The sequence below is a fragment of the Pelmatolapia mariae genome, linkage group LG5, assembly GCF_036321145.2.
Source record: "Pelmatolapia mariae isolate MD_Pm_ZW linkage group LG5, Pm_UMD_F_2, whole genome shotgun sequence".
Lineage (NCBI taxonomy): Eukaryota > Metazoa > Chordata > Actinopteri > Cichliformes > Cichlidae > Pelmatolapia > Pelmatolapia mariae.
The window spans coordinates 14,597,792-14,616,655 of NC_086231.1; the positions used below are offsets into that span (position 1 = coordinate 14,597,792).

Below are 18,864 nucleotides of genomic sequence, written 5' to 3' on the forward strand. Positions count from 1 at the left end.
GCCACTACACCCAGACAAAAGATCACACTTCCTGCATCAAAAACAGCTCAGCACCATTTCACAATGACACAGACAACATAACAATAGCTCCCCTTCATAAATGCATGATCAGCTGTGAAACAGTCCAGCGTCTGTGTGAGTGTGGGCCATTTTTCACCTCTGATGGTACCGCAACATAATTTAAATCAGTCTCCATTGTTCCTGTTCACAAGTTTCATCGTTAGATATCTGAAAACACCCAAACAGTCAGCTGATAGGATAGTTGGACACGACGATCAAACCTTTATTGGGTTCAAGATACTGTGCTATGTTTTTGTTTTTCCCTACATAGCGCCACTTAATCTACTGTAGCCGCATCACTACAATACCCCAAAATGAAAAACAATCTGCAGTTTCCTGTAAACTGAAATCCCTTTTTCAAATCATGTCTATTCAAAACAAACCAAAAGATTTCCACATGCACATGCAAGAGGTTTCAGTCAGAGAAACACATTAGGCACCTTCTCAAAGAGGTTTTAGCCAGAGCTAAAGGGAGTTTGGGGCATTGTTATAAATCTTTCTTTACTATAAGTGAACAAAGTGTTGGTGATCAGCCCCAGAGGCTCACAGGAGTCACAGAAACCTGGAGTTCGTTTTCTGTCTGGGTACCCAGCCATCGTTCAGATCATCAGAAGCTCCGTCCACCTTTTATGTCACCATTGGAAGACTCCTGAAAGCAGCCAGATCAAGAGGCCAGTAGAGGAACTGCAGCTTATAGTACTTCCCACAATGGCTTCATTTTATTTTCCTCATAAAGGCACCAGTCTTTGTTGGAATCAGACTCGACAGGTGAGGAAGTGTGTGAACTTACCACCCATAGAGCCACAATAGCCTTATTAGGGGGAAATAAAAAGCAAATATCCTTAAACAGTCTGATTTTAGAGCGATTGTGTTTGTCATTCTGTTCTATGCAGACAAATTTCCTTCACTGCTAAATAAAATTAAAAGAACCCAATTAGAGGAGCAAAAATAAGTAACAAGTCTCAACTGTGACAACTCCAATCAAAAACAGGTGAAACTGTAGTAAAACCTTTAAATGTTTGTGTTTGGTGGATTTCAGCTGACATGTGCTTCTTTAAAGCTTCTCAGTGCAAAACCCTTCAAGATTTTGCTGCATTTACAGCCGAAACAAACAAAGGTGCTTTTCTGTGTGCAGAGAAGGGGCGAGCATGTGTGTAAGTCGATATCCCGGCCGCTCTCGTGTTACCTTTTCTGTAGCCACACTGAGGCCTGGGTCTCACACACATTAGCGTGGGAGGGAACGAAACGATAAACACTACAAACCCTTTATTTATGTGTATACATTAAACATCTTCAAGGTCGACATCAAATGCTACAACCGCACCGGGGGATCGTCCAATCAGAGCGCGCTGCCTCACATGTTCTCAGACGCAGATTGCTGAAACTCGCCCTGGGGCCAGTTTTTAAAAAAATCCTCAGTTTGAGGAGATTTCAGTCACATCTGAATGAGACATTTGGCACACAGACAGCACATTTTAGCTTGGTGTGTTGTTGTGAGGCTACACTGGATTTTAGAAATGTCAGCACTTTATGTGTGTTGCATTATTACACTTGTTCTTTAACTTACTTAGTGCAAAGACAGGGTGGGGGGGGGGACACACTGACATTTTTAGACAAGAGCCTTAAGTGCAACTCCTATAGTGCAGTTGACCAAGAAGCATCCAGTCAGACCTTTAGATACTTTGAGTTAATGACATTTTTAACTCAAATTTTCACCATCAGGACAGTATTTTACTAGCACAGTTTTGTTTTCAGGGTGTGTGCTGCTGATATTTTACTTTTGTTATTTTTGTTTAGCCCTACCAACATTTTAACAAGAGGCTTTGCCTTTTCTTGGGTCAGCATCCCAAAGAATGAGTAATTTTAATAACATGATTGTACAGCTGCCTCTATGAAGCAAACTCCCAGGACTCTGGTGAACCCATGCCAATAGTAACAAAAATAAATAGAACAATACTAATAAATGAATAGATGGACATTGAGCGGTTTTAAATTATTTTTTTATTTATTTTTATTTATTTATTTATTTTTTTAAAAGGGGGGGGGCAGAGAACTACGTACTGGGCGAAATCCTCATTATAGAAATGTTCTTATGACTCGTCTGGTTGACTCACTCTGACATCAAGACCAGTTTTTAACTTCTTCAAATTTCTTTAACAGCTTTAGATAATTCACAATGATTTAAACCTTCTAGACTTAACAAAAATTACCTTTACCTCTTCAGACAAACCAAGATTACACCAATGAGTAAACCGACAGTCTATATTTGGACATTATTGCTTCTCAGCGAGGAGATGCGTAAGGTGGAGTTGAAGCTGCACCCCTTTGGATCAACAGTTTCAGATGGCCTAAAGCCGAACGACTTTTCCCAGTAATTTTAGTATCAGACAAATGCTGTGATGCAATAAAATCATGACAGTTTTCCAAAGTTGTGCCACTTTCCCAATACAAGGATTTGAGCAAAATTATGCAGAGCTCCTCCAGTTAAGTCAGGAATAGAAAAAATAAAGCTCTAACTCTGAGAAACTTTGAGCGTTTCACAGAAAGTTACTTCTTCCAGTTTGCCACTTACACCATAACCTCACAATTTTAGACTAGACCAATAACACTGCAAAGAGTTTACATGGTCCAGAGTTACCCGGTCTCCACAATAACCTCAGTTCACAGGCTCTGAGGAAGAAATGTATAATTAAACCCACCGAATGACGAGGAGGACTTGGGGAATGCGCTGGTGTTTTTCGCACTGGTGGTTTTTATAGTGTGTTAGCGCGAGCTTGCTCTGACAGCGCGAGTGAAAACATGAAAGCAGTTTTGTCTTTCCCTACAAAAAGAAAAAAAAAGTGCTTTTTGTTCCAACACCTTGGGTCATGCTTCCTTAATTTCTCTAATGCCATCCTTCAAGGTTGAAGAACCAAAGAATAAAACACTGCAGATGTTATCCAGATTTATCTAGTTATGCTTCTTCTAGTTTTGGACTTATTGTATGTGACACATGCTGTGATCTGGTTGCAATTACTGATCTGGTTGCAGTTATTCTCAGTGATGACACACACCTCTCTACAGAGGCTGTAAACAGGGAGCTGAGGATGAGACTGCGGACTTGAAAACAACCTCATCTGGACGGCCCGTGTTTCTGCTCCTCTACATGCTGACACAGTTCAGTCAAGCCACAGTAGCAACATCTGCAGCGAAGAGGAGCGAAGGCTGGAGCCATAAATATGATGGCTTCTTCTCCTCCTGCAGGATGGAAACCAAGAAAGTGAAACAGATGAAGGAGCAAACAGGTTTCGGTAAGAGTGGAGCGATGAGGTTTCAGTGAGTGCAAACACAGCCAACTTAAACACTCCTCCGTCCAATGACTCAGACACAGGGACCCTCCGAGAATCCTAAAAGCTCCAGTTTCCAAAGGAAATGAAAACAAATCATGAACTCTGCACTTAATTATTATGTTTTAAGTGCTGTGCTCAACTAAAAATCCACTGCTGTTAAATTTAGTGCGAGTGTGAAACTGATTCTCTTAAAAAGAGCATTTAATTTTAGAAACTTGGTTTTGGAGACTGTGGCGCTGGTTAGTCAGCCCAAACAAAGTTTCTGTGAGGTCACCTAAGAAGATGTTTGCAAGCAATCCTCATCCAATCAGCAGCTTACACGACTGATGTGGAAACTTAAAATCAGCACAGACCTTTGGTCATTAGGCTGATATAGTCTAATAACTGAAAAGTTGGGTTTTAAATTATCATGCAATTTTTTTTTTTTTTTTTTTTTTTTAATATAAATGTATTAATGAGAATTGAACGCATCTAATCCAAAACATTCAATACTGAAAGTGGTCCCCAAGTGTATGAGGGGATAACGCTGAAGGAGAGGATCAGCCAAAGACAAAGTGAAAAGCATTACCTGGTTTCTGTCACAGAACTTCTATCATCACATCTCACAAGAGTTCTTTCCTGAACACCCTGAAGAAAGTCTTCTGCTCCCATCAAATACTGTAATAATTTTACACCAGTTTTCTGATTTATACAAGTATTACATACATTTGTTCATTAAATGATCAGAAATTACAAGAAGAGGCACACATTTATTCAGATAAATTGTTTATACTTCTTTAATTGGATGCTACAAAAAAAAAAAAAAAAAAAAAAAAAAAAAGTAAGTGACTAAATATGTTTCCAAAAAGTTAATTCTGTTCATCTGGACGTAGCTACGTCCAGATGAACAGAATTAACTTTTTGGAGATTTACTGTCCTGGATGATTGAGAATGCATCAAGACTAAATATGTTCTGTAAGGTTGTGATTCCTGTGTGCTGCAACGTCACCTGCATTTCCTCACTTACAGAACAATCTCTGACCTTTCTCATGGTACCTGAACACATCATGAGGCATGCTCCTAATGCTCCAAGTTACGTGACACTTCCTGTTTATTAACACCCACACTCGTCCGCCACCCTCAGGTTACTTCGGCCAATCACCAGCTCTGTTTACTGAGGTTGCCATGACAAGTAGGAAGAATGCGTCTCACTGGCCCGACCTTGAGGCCTTTCTGCCAGTGTTATCAATCACTCCTCTGTGTGTGTGCGCGTTCAGCCCCCACACCTCTGTCTTTGTCTCGATACCGACTGTTCTTCACAGTGATGAGACTCAACAACAATGTCACCAATTCAGTTTCAGCCATTTCTGGTTTCTATGAAAGTGTTGCACTTCGTTCTGGAGCCACTGAATAATTAACCTTAAGAAAGTCTGTCAGTGAGCCAAAAATCACAGAGAGAGTCTGTGGCTGAAACAGAACATAAATGAGGATATTACAGTTTGAATTACTGTGACCTAATCAGAGTCACGAGGGTTTGTTACCAATGCTGCTGCACTGTTTTGGTTTGGTTTTTTGCTGTCATGTTTTCCCCATTATTCCAGGAAAACTAAGAAATCTCTGTTAGAGCCTTTCTATAAAGTCTCAGTGCCTCATCATGCCATCTTTCAACATTTAGATGGCAAAGCTGATAAGCAGCAGAAATATCGGCCAGTGGCATCAGTACATGCCATCTTAGTGAACCTGTCAGTAGTTTCAGTAGTAGTTGCTAGTGTTAGCTGATAACTTGACCCTCTAGTACAGGTATGGTCACTTCTGACTTTAAAAAAAATAAATAAAAATTTTACAGCAGCCAAAACTCCAATGCCGACACCACAGTGGTCATGTCCACCCTTTGCATTAAGCATAAGGTGTGGCTGATTCTCAGTTATTCAGGTCATGGTGATCTTAGGAGCTTAAAAAGAAAATACTTAATGAAGACCAGTCACTTAAGTTCTAAAATCAAAAAAGGTGGAGAGTCCCATGTATTTGAACCCTAAGGTATGAACCCTAAGGAGAAGGTCATTGACCCATTATTCATCATCTGCGTTATCACATCAGCCACAGTGTGGAAAAAGGTGGAGGTCGTTACCACCAGAGGTTTCAGGTTAAACGAGTAGATATCCCACCCTATCACGTAAACTATTGAGGTCACCTGACACAAGGTGTAAGTTGGGTTGAGGTGCTTGGGAAGGGATCTCAAGTTTGCATTTGTAAGTGGCTGTGAGTTGGTGTTATTCAGTGGACAGAGACGGCCCGTTTCGCTCGTCTTTCAAACCAACTGTCTCCTCGGTCCAAAGTGTGAATTCTGGCATCCACGAAAGAGTGACCTTTGTCCTTTAGATGTACAGCTGAGTTTGTCGAGATGATCTTTTCACACAGCTGCGTTTCTCCCATTAATGTACTCGTCAGTTTTGCTGGCATCATGATTAAGATTAGGTCCAGGCCAGCCGAAGATTATAAAAAACAAAAAAACAAAACAAAAAAAAACGCATGTAACATGACGTGCATGAATAAGCACGGAGCAACACAAGAGCAGATAAACAGTTTCAGAGTTTGTGCTTCAGTGACTCTTCAGCTGACAGCCGTTTCTCTTATCTGTGTTTTGAGCTCTGATAAAAAGTTTAGAGTGGCAAACTAACACACACAAAAATGAAAACAGAAACCAACACGTCAGAAACAGAACGTCCAGAAATCCGTCTCAAAGCCTGAACTTTAAACCAAGACCTGGCAGACAGAAACCAAACATCTATCAGCTGTCAGAGTTCAACGAGGCGAGCTGGACGTGGACTGTTGTTGATACACATCACCATAGCAACAAACGGCCAAAAGAGAAAGGGTGAACTCAAGAGTGTGAGAGTGTGTGCACGGTGAGGTTTCTGCTCCCAGAGAGGAGCAGCCAGCCAGCAGATTAGTTAATATCTCACCGAGGGAGGCAGCGGCCCGATGCTCGTCAGCAGACATGAAGACGACGCGCACAATAAATGGGCATCTTCATTATAGATTTATCTGTCAATTATTAGTCATGTTACAGGAGTGCCAAATCCATTTAGTACAAAGTCAAGACAGAATCAATAAGTCTCGACTCCCGTTTTTCCAAGAAGTGAAGTTTAAATTCTTTCATTGGAAGATTTTTAGAAAGGCAGAAGCCTGACTGGACGTAAATGTAATTGCTGCGCACTCAAAAGAAAAAGTGAACATTTGTCTAAGATACTCAAGGGTACAGGCTACACATATACAATTTTGTATATTTGGGCCAGAAGGACTCCTCAGTTTCAGTGTAAAAAGCTAACATGTTTTAATCACAATAATATATAACAGCCCTCAAAAAGCAAATTGATAGCTGCAGTTTTAAAAGTGATCTAGAATAATTCACTTTTTCCCCAGGTGGCATTAGATTAGTTTTCCCCCCAACTTTCAAAACACTAGTCAACATTTTCCTGTGACAGTTCCCAGAGTCCTAAGGTATTCCAGTCAGTCGTCCTTCCACGCAGGTAGGAGCAAAAACAGCAGGACAAGAAATCTAATCTTGCAGATCCAACTTTGTGTCAAGGTCCAGAAACACTAACGCTTTCAATACAGGCGATTTTTTTATACAAGTGTGGCAGCTCCGAATTCACTAAACGTCATACAACAAGTGTGTTGAAGTCTTCTATGAGTTTACTGAACTGTAACTATTGAGTTCCATGTCTGATCAGTCACATTCAGGGGGGGTCACGCTAGGTGAAGCAAAGGATAAAAGAAGGATTTTTTCATTTTTCCCCTCATTTGTGTCTCCATCCTCCCGCCCATGACCTAACAGTCAACCTCCGTACGCCATGCTTGAGTACAATAATTTCCTAAAAATGTATCTGGATGGCAGAGGAGCCAACAGAGGACACAGCAGTGTCTTTTGCAGAACAGTTTTAACCTTTGAGGTATACTAGTCAATTAGGCGTGGCATCGAGCAGGACAAGAGGAGGAAACAATTAGTTCTTTGTTTTAATAAACCGTTTCAGTCCCTTCACTGTGAGTGTGGGGCATTTTGATTCACAGTAGATCAAAGTATAAAGATTTCACACGGTCACACGTCTGTTGTGAGACATGAGAAACAAAGACTGCCTTCCAAACATGATCACAGAGTACTAAAGAGCGCAAAAAAACCAAAACAAAAAAAAGCAGGACTGATTGGCTGCTGCTGATTGAACAACAAGGAAAGTTTGACATTCTGAAAATACAAACAGAAGTGGAAAAATTCTCCCACTGAAAGGTGGGGTTGTTCTTGGAAAAAACAGGGCCTGGAGGCACAACAGGTTAACTCTGCATGTAGGAGAGGTCACGCTGCCTGATTAAGGTCACACCTGAAAGCTACAGATCCCGTCAGGCCTGTTCTCACCTGGTTCCTCTCACACTGAGGCAGATGTAGAACTGCACTGCAAACGGGGACAGAAACCAATTGAAGGCAGGATTATTCAACTAAATTTACCAGCACAGGTGATGTCATATTTCTGACACAATAAATGAAGAAACACTAATCGGGGCAAGCAAAGGCTAAGAAGAGCATGCAAGCAATGCTAGCTTGTAGAGTGTTAGTAATGATCAGACAGGGACATAAAACAGACTACAGCTACTTCTCCATTCCAAAACACAATGCATTACAGCTTCCATTATATGATTTTGTGCATTTACACAAAAGCTGCACTAAAAACAGGAAGTAGAGACATTTCAGGCCTCCATAAAAGCAAAACGTTATTTATAACTTAAATTTAGCTCAAGTGACAGAACTGTCACTCTGAAGGCAAGGCTGTGAATATTTAAAGCTACACCTAGAGAAAGAAGCACCACTATCTTATGTGCTCTGGTGGAAGGTTATCATGGTAGCAATGTAGCTTGGCTTAAGTTCAGGGCCAATTATCTTTCACAGCACGCAACCATCGAGGTACTCGTCTCGTCTGCATTTTACTTTAAACATAAAATGTTATGCACAGTAGGGCTGTGCGATATGACAAAAATCTCATATCCCGATATTAAGAAATCTATCGTCGATATAACGATATAAATTGCAAAAATGTAACATTTCCTGTAAATTCTGTGAATCTCGGGCATCTCGACTTGCGTGAAGTGTTTCCAGCTGGGCGTCGTGTACCTGGAGTCGAGTGTTTTAGCTGATGCATGGAACTATACATTTTTAGACATAAGTTGTAACGGCCACTGTTTTCTTTGTAAGTATTTATTACACAGCATGCTGCGGAGAAAAGTCTGTTCTAACGTTTGAGTCTAAGGTTTATTTTTTAGCACCTGGCGGCTCTTTTTTGCTTCTCATCCGTAAATACTCTGCATCTTTCACGTGACTCGTTTTATTTTGAAAAGCCTCAACAGGATCTTGAGCTTTATTGTGAAAGGTTTATGTGGAAAATAAACAAACGGACACGCCGTGGTTTTACCGTCGTTGTTGCTAACGAAAACGCATAAAAAACAAGCGCTTGTCCGTCCGTAGTGTGGTTATATTAAATATAAGAGAAAGAGAGAACTTTAAGAAATTAATATAGCCACTACAGTGACCATCAAAATGATGAAAAAATATTGCCATAAACAGTTTATTTTGCGACACCACGAAACAAACGATAGCGTAAAATGAAACGATAGACGTTTTTCTATCGTCATCCGATATATATCGTTATATCGAACAGCCCTAATGCACAGCGTGTGAATTTATCCAAACAGTTGTTCTTTTGTTCAGATGCGTGTTTAGTTTTCACATTGGAGTCAAACCAGTAGCGGGAAAGCCACTCATGCCTGCACGCGTTCCAAGGTAATTATATGCACTGCAAGTCATTTATGCAGCTTTAATGTTGGACATCTTAAAAAAAAAAAAAAAAAAACCTACCTCAAAGCTTAATACTTACCTCTGCTCGGCTTGCAATTTGTTCCAGGTGATTTGTTTAATTGGTGGCGTTTAGCACTTCTGTTTTGCATTCACGCTGGTTTTTGCACAGATTTCCATGCAGTGTTTCCAAATCCCAAATTTGTTTTTCCATGCACAGTTATTCCTTGTTTCAGCCTCAGCAGAAATCTGATAAACTAAATGTACACAAACTGCTAATAACAACACCTCCATTACACCCATCGTGATTTTTTCCAACTCCATATTGTTAGGCTTTGACTCTATATAAGCTTTGCATGATTCCCAGTTCACACTAATGCCATTTGTTTCATACAGGGCCACAGCACACCCCTGGGTTCAACTACCTGAAACTATTGCCTTTAGGCCATCTTTCTACTGTTTGGATGCCCCTCATGGTCAGACATGGCCCATCTTTATAGCAGTTTGAAGCAGAGAAGAACTACTTGTACAAACAAGCATGTTTTAATGAGCATGCACTGTGTCACAGTGTGTATAAGGCAAAGAACAGCTAAGAAGCCCCAGTGACTCAAACTGTTCTAGCCAACGTAGGATTAACAGATGAGTAAGATAATCTAGATGTTTTTCTCCAACTTAAACTGATCATGTCACAGGTACTCTGACTGAAATCCATCAGCTTTTCCAATCATGATGCAGCACACCGGTCTGCACAAGTGGATGGGCCAACGCCTTTTGTACACAACACACCTCTCAACTCACTGGCCAATGTCCAAAAAGAGGTAGGCAAAAAAAAAAAAAAGCACGCATAAGGTGTTGCAATCTCAGAATGATGATTCCAGCTCCAAACAGACACACTAAGGTTCATTCAGGGATAGATTTCTCTCTAAGGCAGTAAAGATTTGCTTCTTAAATCAAACTCCTGTCAGAGGATAAACATGGCCTCTGCAGAGATTCGGGAACCTGCAGAAAAAGTGTTACAACATGGCAACGTCGCAAGCTCCTTGCAGCTTCATGAACAGTTTTCACCTGAACCATGCTGCAGAAACAAAAATTAGTCATCTGGAACAGACATTTAGCCGGCTGCATTAAATGTATTCATCCACACATACACAGAAGTTCGACTTTCAAGTCCAGTCAAAGTTTATTTTTATAGCACATTTGAAACAACCTCAGTCGACCAAATTTCTCTACCAGTTAAAGAAAATGTACACTATAAAATAACCACTAAACACAATAAATATACACTTAAAAACCAAACAAACCAAGTAAATAAGAGACTGTTCTTGCTTGCTTTTAGGTCTTGCTGAGCAGCATATCCTGGCTTTTATTATCCACATAAGTTTTTAAGAGTGTTGAGGGACTGGGCAGCTTATATGTGAAAAGGTGAGTTGCTCCTAAGATTAGGAGCTACCACTGAAAAAGCTCCATTGCCTCCGCTTTTAAGCCTGGATCTGGTAGGATTGTAGGGTTTCACTGCGGTTGCACTGCCTAACGAAGCTTAATAGTTATTCCGTAAACTATTAGGAGTTAAATATGAGTGATTTCACTTTCAATGTCAGGCATATTTATTTAAAGGCCACGATGTATAGCTGAATTAAGTGGAAGCTGAGATGCAGAGGATGGAGGCAGAGGCACAAAGACAATATACGCCAGGAAACCGGTGGGTGTTTCTGTGTTTGCTGCTCTGCTGCCAGCTGACGAGGAAACCCGCTGCTGTACAAAGTAGTGATTTTTTTCCCTTCGTCTTTTTTGGTCAGCCAACCCAAATTTAGCATCGTTGGTGTGACATTAGCTCTGTAGGAAATAACTACATCTTCACAAACTGACGCCAGTGTATGAGTTTCCAGTCACCAGAGGTTAAGAAAAAACAAACTACACCACAATCAAATGACTTTAACGTCTCCACCGCTAAACTCGTGATTTCTCAGTTCAAAGTCCAGGTAACTTCTGTGACTCCATCCTCCTGCTTACAAACACCTTCTCTGTGACACTGCTTGAAAACTGATAGGCCTGTTCTAAAAATCATACCCTGCTTTATCCTCTTCAAGCACTAATGAGGAGGCAATATTTACTGAATCAACATCACCATGCTGTCAGTAAGACTTGAAACCAGCTATTCAGACAATAAACTAATCAGGAAAGTGTTTACCAAGGTCGTAAATAAGATTCAAGTCACTCCAATTCTGATTTTATGATAAAGAAAATTTCTTTGGCAAATTGAATAAAAGACAGAAAATTAAAGATTGCGGTGAGAATCTATGTAAGCATACAAAACCGAGCAGCTGTGGTGTAATCAATGTGCTTTATTGCTACCACTGTGACATTTGGTGTTTAAACATGACACAGACGCCCTGAACCCCGGCAGTCACTGAAAGCAGTCGACTGAGGAACTATTGATCTGCCTCGAGCTCGAGGAAAGGCAGAAGAGAGACTGAAAGCACAGCGTCGGCTGTCCCTGAACCAAAACTCTTAAAATGAAACGAAGTGCATTCAAGCTCTGAAGAGGTCGCACGCACTGAAAATATTCAGTGTGCATTAGAGACAAAAGCCAGGGGCCTTCTTCAGGGGTCCCCACACCACAGCAATACATTAACAGAGCTGAAAAGGATGTGGAGTTACATCACTTTGGCCACATGCCAGTCTGTCTTCTCCACCCTCCCAGTCTGATGAGCAACTCCGTGTGGAGTCACACTTCTGGTTGCTGAAGGGTTTCCTAATTATGGGGCTGGGTCGTGATATAAGCTACGAGCTTTGAGATTGCCTCGCCTCTGTGACGGAAACGAGCTTCCATTATGCAGTAAGTCACACCGCCATTGGAGGAATTTCAGTTTCATTCAGCTCACCACTTATTTTTTGTGGTGGGAAATTATCTTGTCCCTGAAGCTTGCACTGAATCTGGAACATCTGTAGTTTCTCCTTCAACCAAATCTTAACCAGCTGGTCACCGACTGAGTTTTAACCCTTTGAAAGCCGAGTGGGAGCAACCTTTTCAAAAACCCAGTGGTTTCTGGCATATTTCAGCCTGCTCATGTAACAAAATGACTGTCTGTGCATCAGAAGTTAAAGAGAGTTATTGCTGCAGTGCAGCTTCCCTTTGAAAAACCCAAAAAACTACTGATATATACTGAACTGTGAAAACCCATCATTAAGGCTAAAGGGGAGGTCGCCAAATGTCGCCTTTGAGGTGACTTTTCAGCTTTCCTTTTTGACATTTATAGTTTAGGACCAGTAAACTCTTCCCTAATCTTTCAATAAGACATTTTTAATCTTAACAGTTAGGTTTTTGGTGAAACGTTGTGCTCCATTTTTGTTTTATTTAAGAGTTTCCTCCACACGAGACAAAACATGCGCTGCACCTTTGTGGCGTGGTCTCAGGTGCAGACCCTTAACTCAAACACGTAAATGGAGTGAAAGTGTGCAGGTGAGAGGGTGATGAGTTTAAGGCTATGTCTACACTAATCCGGATAAATTTGAAAATGGCGTTTTCATCTAAAAACGCTCTGCGTCCACACTATCGTTTTCAAGCGTTTCTGAACAGTTGTTCATTCACACTGAAACGATCGAAAACGCTACGTTCCTGTATTGCGCATTGGTGAAACGTAAGTCGATTCAACCTGCGTCATTTCTGTCTGCCGTTTATTTACTTTCCGGCTGTTGAGGAAAAGCACCAAGTTTATTTTAAATGGACTGACAATGAGGTGGAGTTGTTGCTGTGATTAACACAAAAGTACAAAGTTGAAGAATAGCTATCTGGAGCATGTACAAACTGATATTAATCTTTAATAGGGACCAATTAAACGTAATCTTAGTTTAATTGGTCACATGACTGCAACACATGACTGAAATACGTCATCGTTTTCGAAAAGGCTCCGGGTTCGCGGTCCACACTGTGACGTGAAAACAGCGTTTTCAAATGTATCCGCTTTGGAGAGCATTTTCAAAAAGCTCAGTTTTCCTTGACCAAAAACGCCGTCTCAGTGTGGACGGAAGGCCAAAACGGAAAGAAAAAGATGAGTTTTCAAACGAAAACGTATGAGTGTGGACATGGCCTAACTGGGCTTCCACACGCCTGCCCTCCCTCACCCCTTCCTACTTGGCTCATATGCTCCGCCTGTCATGGAGGTGAGGTATCTGACAAACTGTCGGCACCTGTGAAAACACACCGGAGCCTCTTAGACGTCCAGGTGGGACCTGAGCACATTTTCACACTGATGCTGTGTGGACTTTCTCTAAAATGCGTCACAGTGAACTCAGACTACCGAGTATTGCACTGACATGCAAACATTTGTGAGATGTTACATGTGTTGCAAAACACGACTTTTAAAACGAGCCAGTACTACCTGTGCCACAGATGGCACGCCCTTCAGACTGCGGCCGAACAATAAAAAGTGAAAGCAGCTGGAGTGCGGTGCATAAATGAACAACCAGACATGCGAGAAGGTGGTTTTGGATCAGCTCCAAATGGCCTGTCTGAGATCTGGATATGCTTCACTTCCACAAAACCAGAGTCAATGTGCCGTTTAAGCGTTCATTTAAAAAGCTAAACTAATGTTAAATCCACCTGGTGATTATGAACTCTGCACAGCTAACAGGCTCATTTTACCCCATGAAGAAAAATGAAAACAGGTTTGAACCAGAGATGTGCTGAAAGTACATCATTCCTTTCTCCTTATCTGGCTTCACTTATTCCAACATCGATCAGGTTAAGTGGAATCTAGTCGATAAGCCAGCTCAGGGTTTATCAATGCAATTATGAGCACGTTCACCTGAAAGAGGAAACCATGTGACTGCTCAGTAGGCAGCCCTACCTGCTGATCTCTCTCCCTATTCTGAACATAACGTGCGGCAGAGCAGGTGAAGTCTGCAGTACAAGTTTCCATGGCAGTTTCCCCCCCCAATATGAATGAACCACATTTTTAAACCTGAAAATTCAGGATTAAACCTGAAGTTCACTCGCTGAGCCCTCAAATCCTGCTTCATCGTGCAGGCCTCTGATGTCCTACTCTGTATCTGCAGGTTTACGAGGGCCATTAAAGAACATGATCACATGAACTCATGACTTCACATCAGGATAAGAGATGGATGTCAGAATGAGAGATCAGCAGTTTGAAACCTTTCTCTGTTACAACCATAGCGGAGAGATATATTCCTGAACACACAGAGTTCAACAACTTCTGTTTTGGAACAAATTTTTCGACCAATTTTATCCATCAGCTAACCCTTTTGTATTCAAAACACTTGCTGGTTGTCCTCAAACCTAAACCCGTAAGGCAGGCTGATGGTTCCCATCACTCAAGATCTTTGATAGAAGAGAGCCGATCTTCCTTCAGCTCTCTCCCTCTTTTACCAATAATCAACTACTACTTAAACAAGAGTTTGTTATAATGAACACACTATAGGTTACATAAAGTCACTGTCAGCAGGCACTGAATATTTGCCTTTTTCTTCATAAAAGGAGGCAATCACAGTCTTCTGCTTCATGTCTAAAAGCTGAAACAGGACCAACTCTGCCCAACTGTGTGCACGTCCCACCCAGTCAGGCAGTCATTTCCTTTCAAGTGTGGAAAAACCAACCGTCCACCACAGCTTTACGTAGCTGAACGCACTCCAACCTCAGCTCACTCGGCATGGTTAGTTTTTTAGGTTTTTCCCTCCCTCTTCAATCAGAATTCAGATGGAGACGTCTGATTAGGTATAAGAGCTGCTCTGGTCTCAAATGAACTCAAAAGCAGGCTGTACGCAGCTCAGCTGTGGAAACGCGACACATTCAGGCTTCTGAGAGACGTTCTGGACACAATCTGCTCATCTAAAGTTAACCACTCGTTTAATCTCAGCAGCGGCAGGTCATTGAGTTATTTTAGACTCAAACTTGACCTTCAAACTGCACTTTGATTTTATAACGAAAACTGCTTTCTTACATCTCAGGAACATCACCAAAGTCTGACTCACTGTTGTTATTAAAAACAGAATGCATTCATCTCTAGCTGGATCAATGTGGTCCTTCCCCCCCCCACACTTTTACAAAAAGATAACCAGCAGCTTGTTCAGGACTCTGTCAAAACATTAAAATAAATGAGGTACAGCTATTAACTCATGCTCTGAATCAATTTCATGTAAGTAGTGGTGCTTTTCATAAGAGAGCTGAACAGGCAGGTGGCCTTCAGGAGAAAACAGCAGATAAACATTTTGTCAGTTTGTCAAGAACTCTTATTTCTGGTTGGTTTTCTGTGTTTCTTTATTATTATTTGTTTAAATATTAGTAACTTTTGTCTGTTATGCCCTTTTCAGCCTTTAAAGTGTGTCACTTATAAAAATAGAAAAGGATAGAATAGCCCTCTACTGTCATTGTACAAGTACAATGAAATACTGGCACTGACTCGACTTGGTGTCACATTTTGTGTTTTGTTTCGAGTTTAACTGAACGATTCTTGAACAGGATGTCGTGCTGGACTGTACGCAGCTCCAATGAAAAGACCAAAACTTACCGTCTGGGAAACAAGAACCCAGACTACTCATCACACCACAAAGCACACACACCTGGTCCTGCCAACAGGTAACCACGGGGAGGAGATGAGATCATTTTGCCTCAGAGATGACACTGACTCAGGCTGTGAGTCAGCTCGTTGACAGACCGAGGATGGGCACCAACCTCGGAGGACAGGAGTGAAGCCAGTGCACAAAGTGCAAACGCATTTAGTGAAAATGAAACGGCAGCTGCCGCCTTACTTGGCACTGCTGGGATGGAAATTTTAAAACACCAGCATTGGTGCAGATGACTAAATTCTTCTTTCAGTTTGTTTGGGATTAAAATCTCACATTTTAAATGTTGAGATTTTTTTAAACACAAGAGTAAAAAAGAAAAATCTTTGACTAGTTTGACTACAATTCCCATAACAGCTGGTAGAAGGTCCAACTTTCATACATGATGCCTCCAGTTTTAAATGTAGGTTTTCTATTATGAATGTGTGAAAGCCAAACTGAGGGAGCTAAAACTAATGGGAAAAATATATATAAAGAAAATACACCTCTATGAAAGATTGGAGAGATTCTTCTGTTATTTTGTCCACCATTTACACCAGTATGAACAGCAAAACAGCTCAGCACCCTCAAAAAACATGAGCAGAGAGCCAATTAAGCAGCTCTCTACCTGACACCAAACACCTTAAAATGTCTCAAAGAGCAGAAATAACCATCCATATGCACAGAGGATCCAGAGACCATGAGTTTAACTCATTTTCATTCATTTCATAAATGAAAACTCAGGTACAAGAACAAAAAGGTGTTCTGGGAGTAACGAGCTTTTGTTTTTCCAAACTTTCAGGGACATTTCAAACAGCATCAATCATGCCTGTAATGACCTTTCCATTTCTCGGCTCTGTGTACTCTTGCTTCATCAAGTTTATGCTGATTAATCTAATTATTTAGAGCATTTAGATTTGCAGTGAATCGCCAAGCACTGAGATGATTAATTTTATGTGCAAAACAAGCTAAAAGGGAAGCAGAGGGAATTCCCTCCCCCCCCCCCCAACTTCCTAGATCACTGGGTCACTTCTCAGTCTGAAGGAAAAGCATTAGTCAGTGAAACATCAATAAAATCCCTCTTTTTAAAAGAGCACACAAATTTTTTTTTGTCCAGATTACTCACAACGAGTGAAAAGGGGAGAACAAAAACCCACAGATCGAATTATTTAATCCATTTCTCTCAGATGCTATGATCAAAGTTTTACCAAAGTCCCACCAATAACCAAAACCCAGATATTCAAATACAAGAAGCTGAAACCCGAAATTTGCGTGGCATTTTTTAGCAAAAAAATAACAATTTTATATATACATACATATATACACACACATACACACACACCTACCGATTTCCTCCCCACTGACTCATCAATTTAATGAGTGATGATTAACCCTCTAAAACATTACCTTAAGGGAACAAAAATCTATTTACAAAAGGGACGTAAACTACAAACAATGGAAATTAAATTCAGGTGTGGTGTGGTTAGTCACCCAGCAAAGAGCAGCTTGTAAAGAACATGAAGCAGAATGACTGCAAAACAGATCAAAAAACTGTGGGAAGGGGGAAAAAGAGCTCTTGAACATCATTCAGCTCTGACTTTGTGATTTCTTTGAGTCCGAGGGTGAAATATTTGAGGAGACTTGAGTTCTCCACGAGGTCGGCCTCATTAACACAGGTGTGTCCTCACCTCTGTGGGAGACTGCTCATTAAAAACACACTCTGCACCCACAACACGCCAAACTCAATTGAGAAATCTGTCACTTAACGCTGCTGTTAACCAAAAAAAAAAAAAAAAAAAAAACCCTTTCACTTCATCAGAAATTACCCTGAATGCTAAGGCCAAGTTTAGACCCACGTTTCTACGACTCTCACACGACCCAGATTTAAACGTTAAAATAAATAAAAATAACCTAAATTTAAAAAGTAGTCCAAGTATTTTTGATGAGGTTACGCCGAATTAAAGAAGGACATCCGCTAGTTCTAAAGGTTGTATTAAATCGATTCAACATTACTTTAATATCGCAGATAAACGCGCGACATTATTAAAAAGATCATTTCTCGACGAAGTTTTGCAAGGAGTTCTTGTCGTACACTGCTCTACACGTACAGAAGCCACCGGGAATGTGAATTTATTAAATTACGGATAATTTAAGCAATAACGTTTCTTCTACCTTTCGCTACAGGCTTACTTTGAGTGCATAATGGTGAACTTTATCAGCTTTTAAGAGACTCAAGTCCCCCAATGCCTCACCTTGCTAACGAAACGCTACCAAGTGGGCGGTAGCGGCGCCGTGAAACTTACAAATCTGATATTTTACAGAGAATATTTGTGCTATCTGGGTTAAAATCTATGCCGAATTGGAGAGCGTGTCCAAAATTATCAAAAATCTGCATTTGCAGTCAGGTGCGAAGTTTGTTCTTGCATAGAAAAGCCAAAGATGTTAAATGCCTGAATTTTAAATGATGGCCCGTGCATTCCAGGACAGAAGACGGGGTGATGAGGCTTTAAACCTGGAATAGTGAGTGAAAACTGGATGAAAACTTTACTCGGAGAAGAAATATTGGATATTCCAGTATCCCTGTCGTGTGCGGACTCTTTATTATGTTACAAAGTTTTGTCGGAGGCGCACAGCTGAGGAGGAAGCTTCCAGATGAATGAATGGACCCCGGTACTCACCTATGGACACGAGCTTTATGTTCTCCTTTTCCAGGAACTCAAGAGCCACCGACACGTTTTCCAGCTTCATCTGCCTGAAGGTGGGCCTCGGATGGTACTTTCTGTACATCTTCTTGTGGCTGAGGACCTCCAGCAGGGCGATGAGCCTCAGGCCGTCGCCCAGGTCCAGCTGCAGATCCACGATCCGCTTGTTGACGCACTTCAGGTGCTCGTTGATCCAGCGGGTGAAGGTGTTCTGCTGGATCTTCTTCCACGGAGCGTCCTCCGCCAGGTCCTTCTCTGTGGCCGGCATCTTTGATAAGTTTCCTCGCTGATTGTGTGTAAGGCTTTTGGCACGGATATGGGTTAAAAATTACAGAAAGTTGGCCGGTAAGCCTGCTGTGTTGCCGCGTTGTTTCCTCGGAGCTGCTGCAGCTCGGTC

General features: G+C 41.2%; 1 protein-coding gene across 2 annotated transcripts in view; it reads right to left on the reverse strand.

Annotated features, from left to right (window-relative positions):
* Positions 1-18,864, reverse strand: part of flnbl (filamin B, like) — a 66,910-nt gene extending 48,046 nt beyond the window's left edge. For both annotated transcript variants that reach the window (XM_063473760.1, XM_063473759.1), the window contains exon 1: positions 18,444-18,864. In XM_063473760.1, the coding sequence (XP_063329830.1) occupies positions 18,444-18,735 (292 nt within the window). In that variant the 5' untranslated portion in view covers positions 18,736-18,864. The remainder of the gene's footprint in view (positions 1-18,443) is intronic.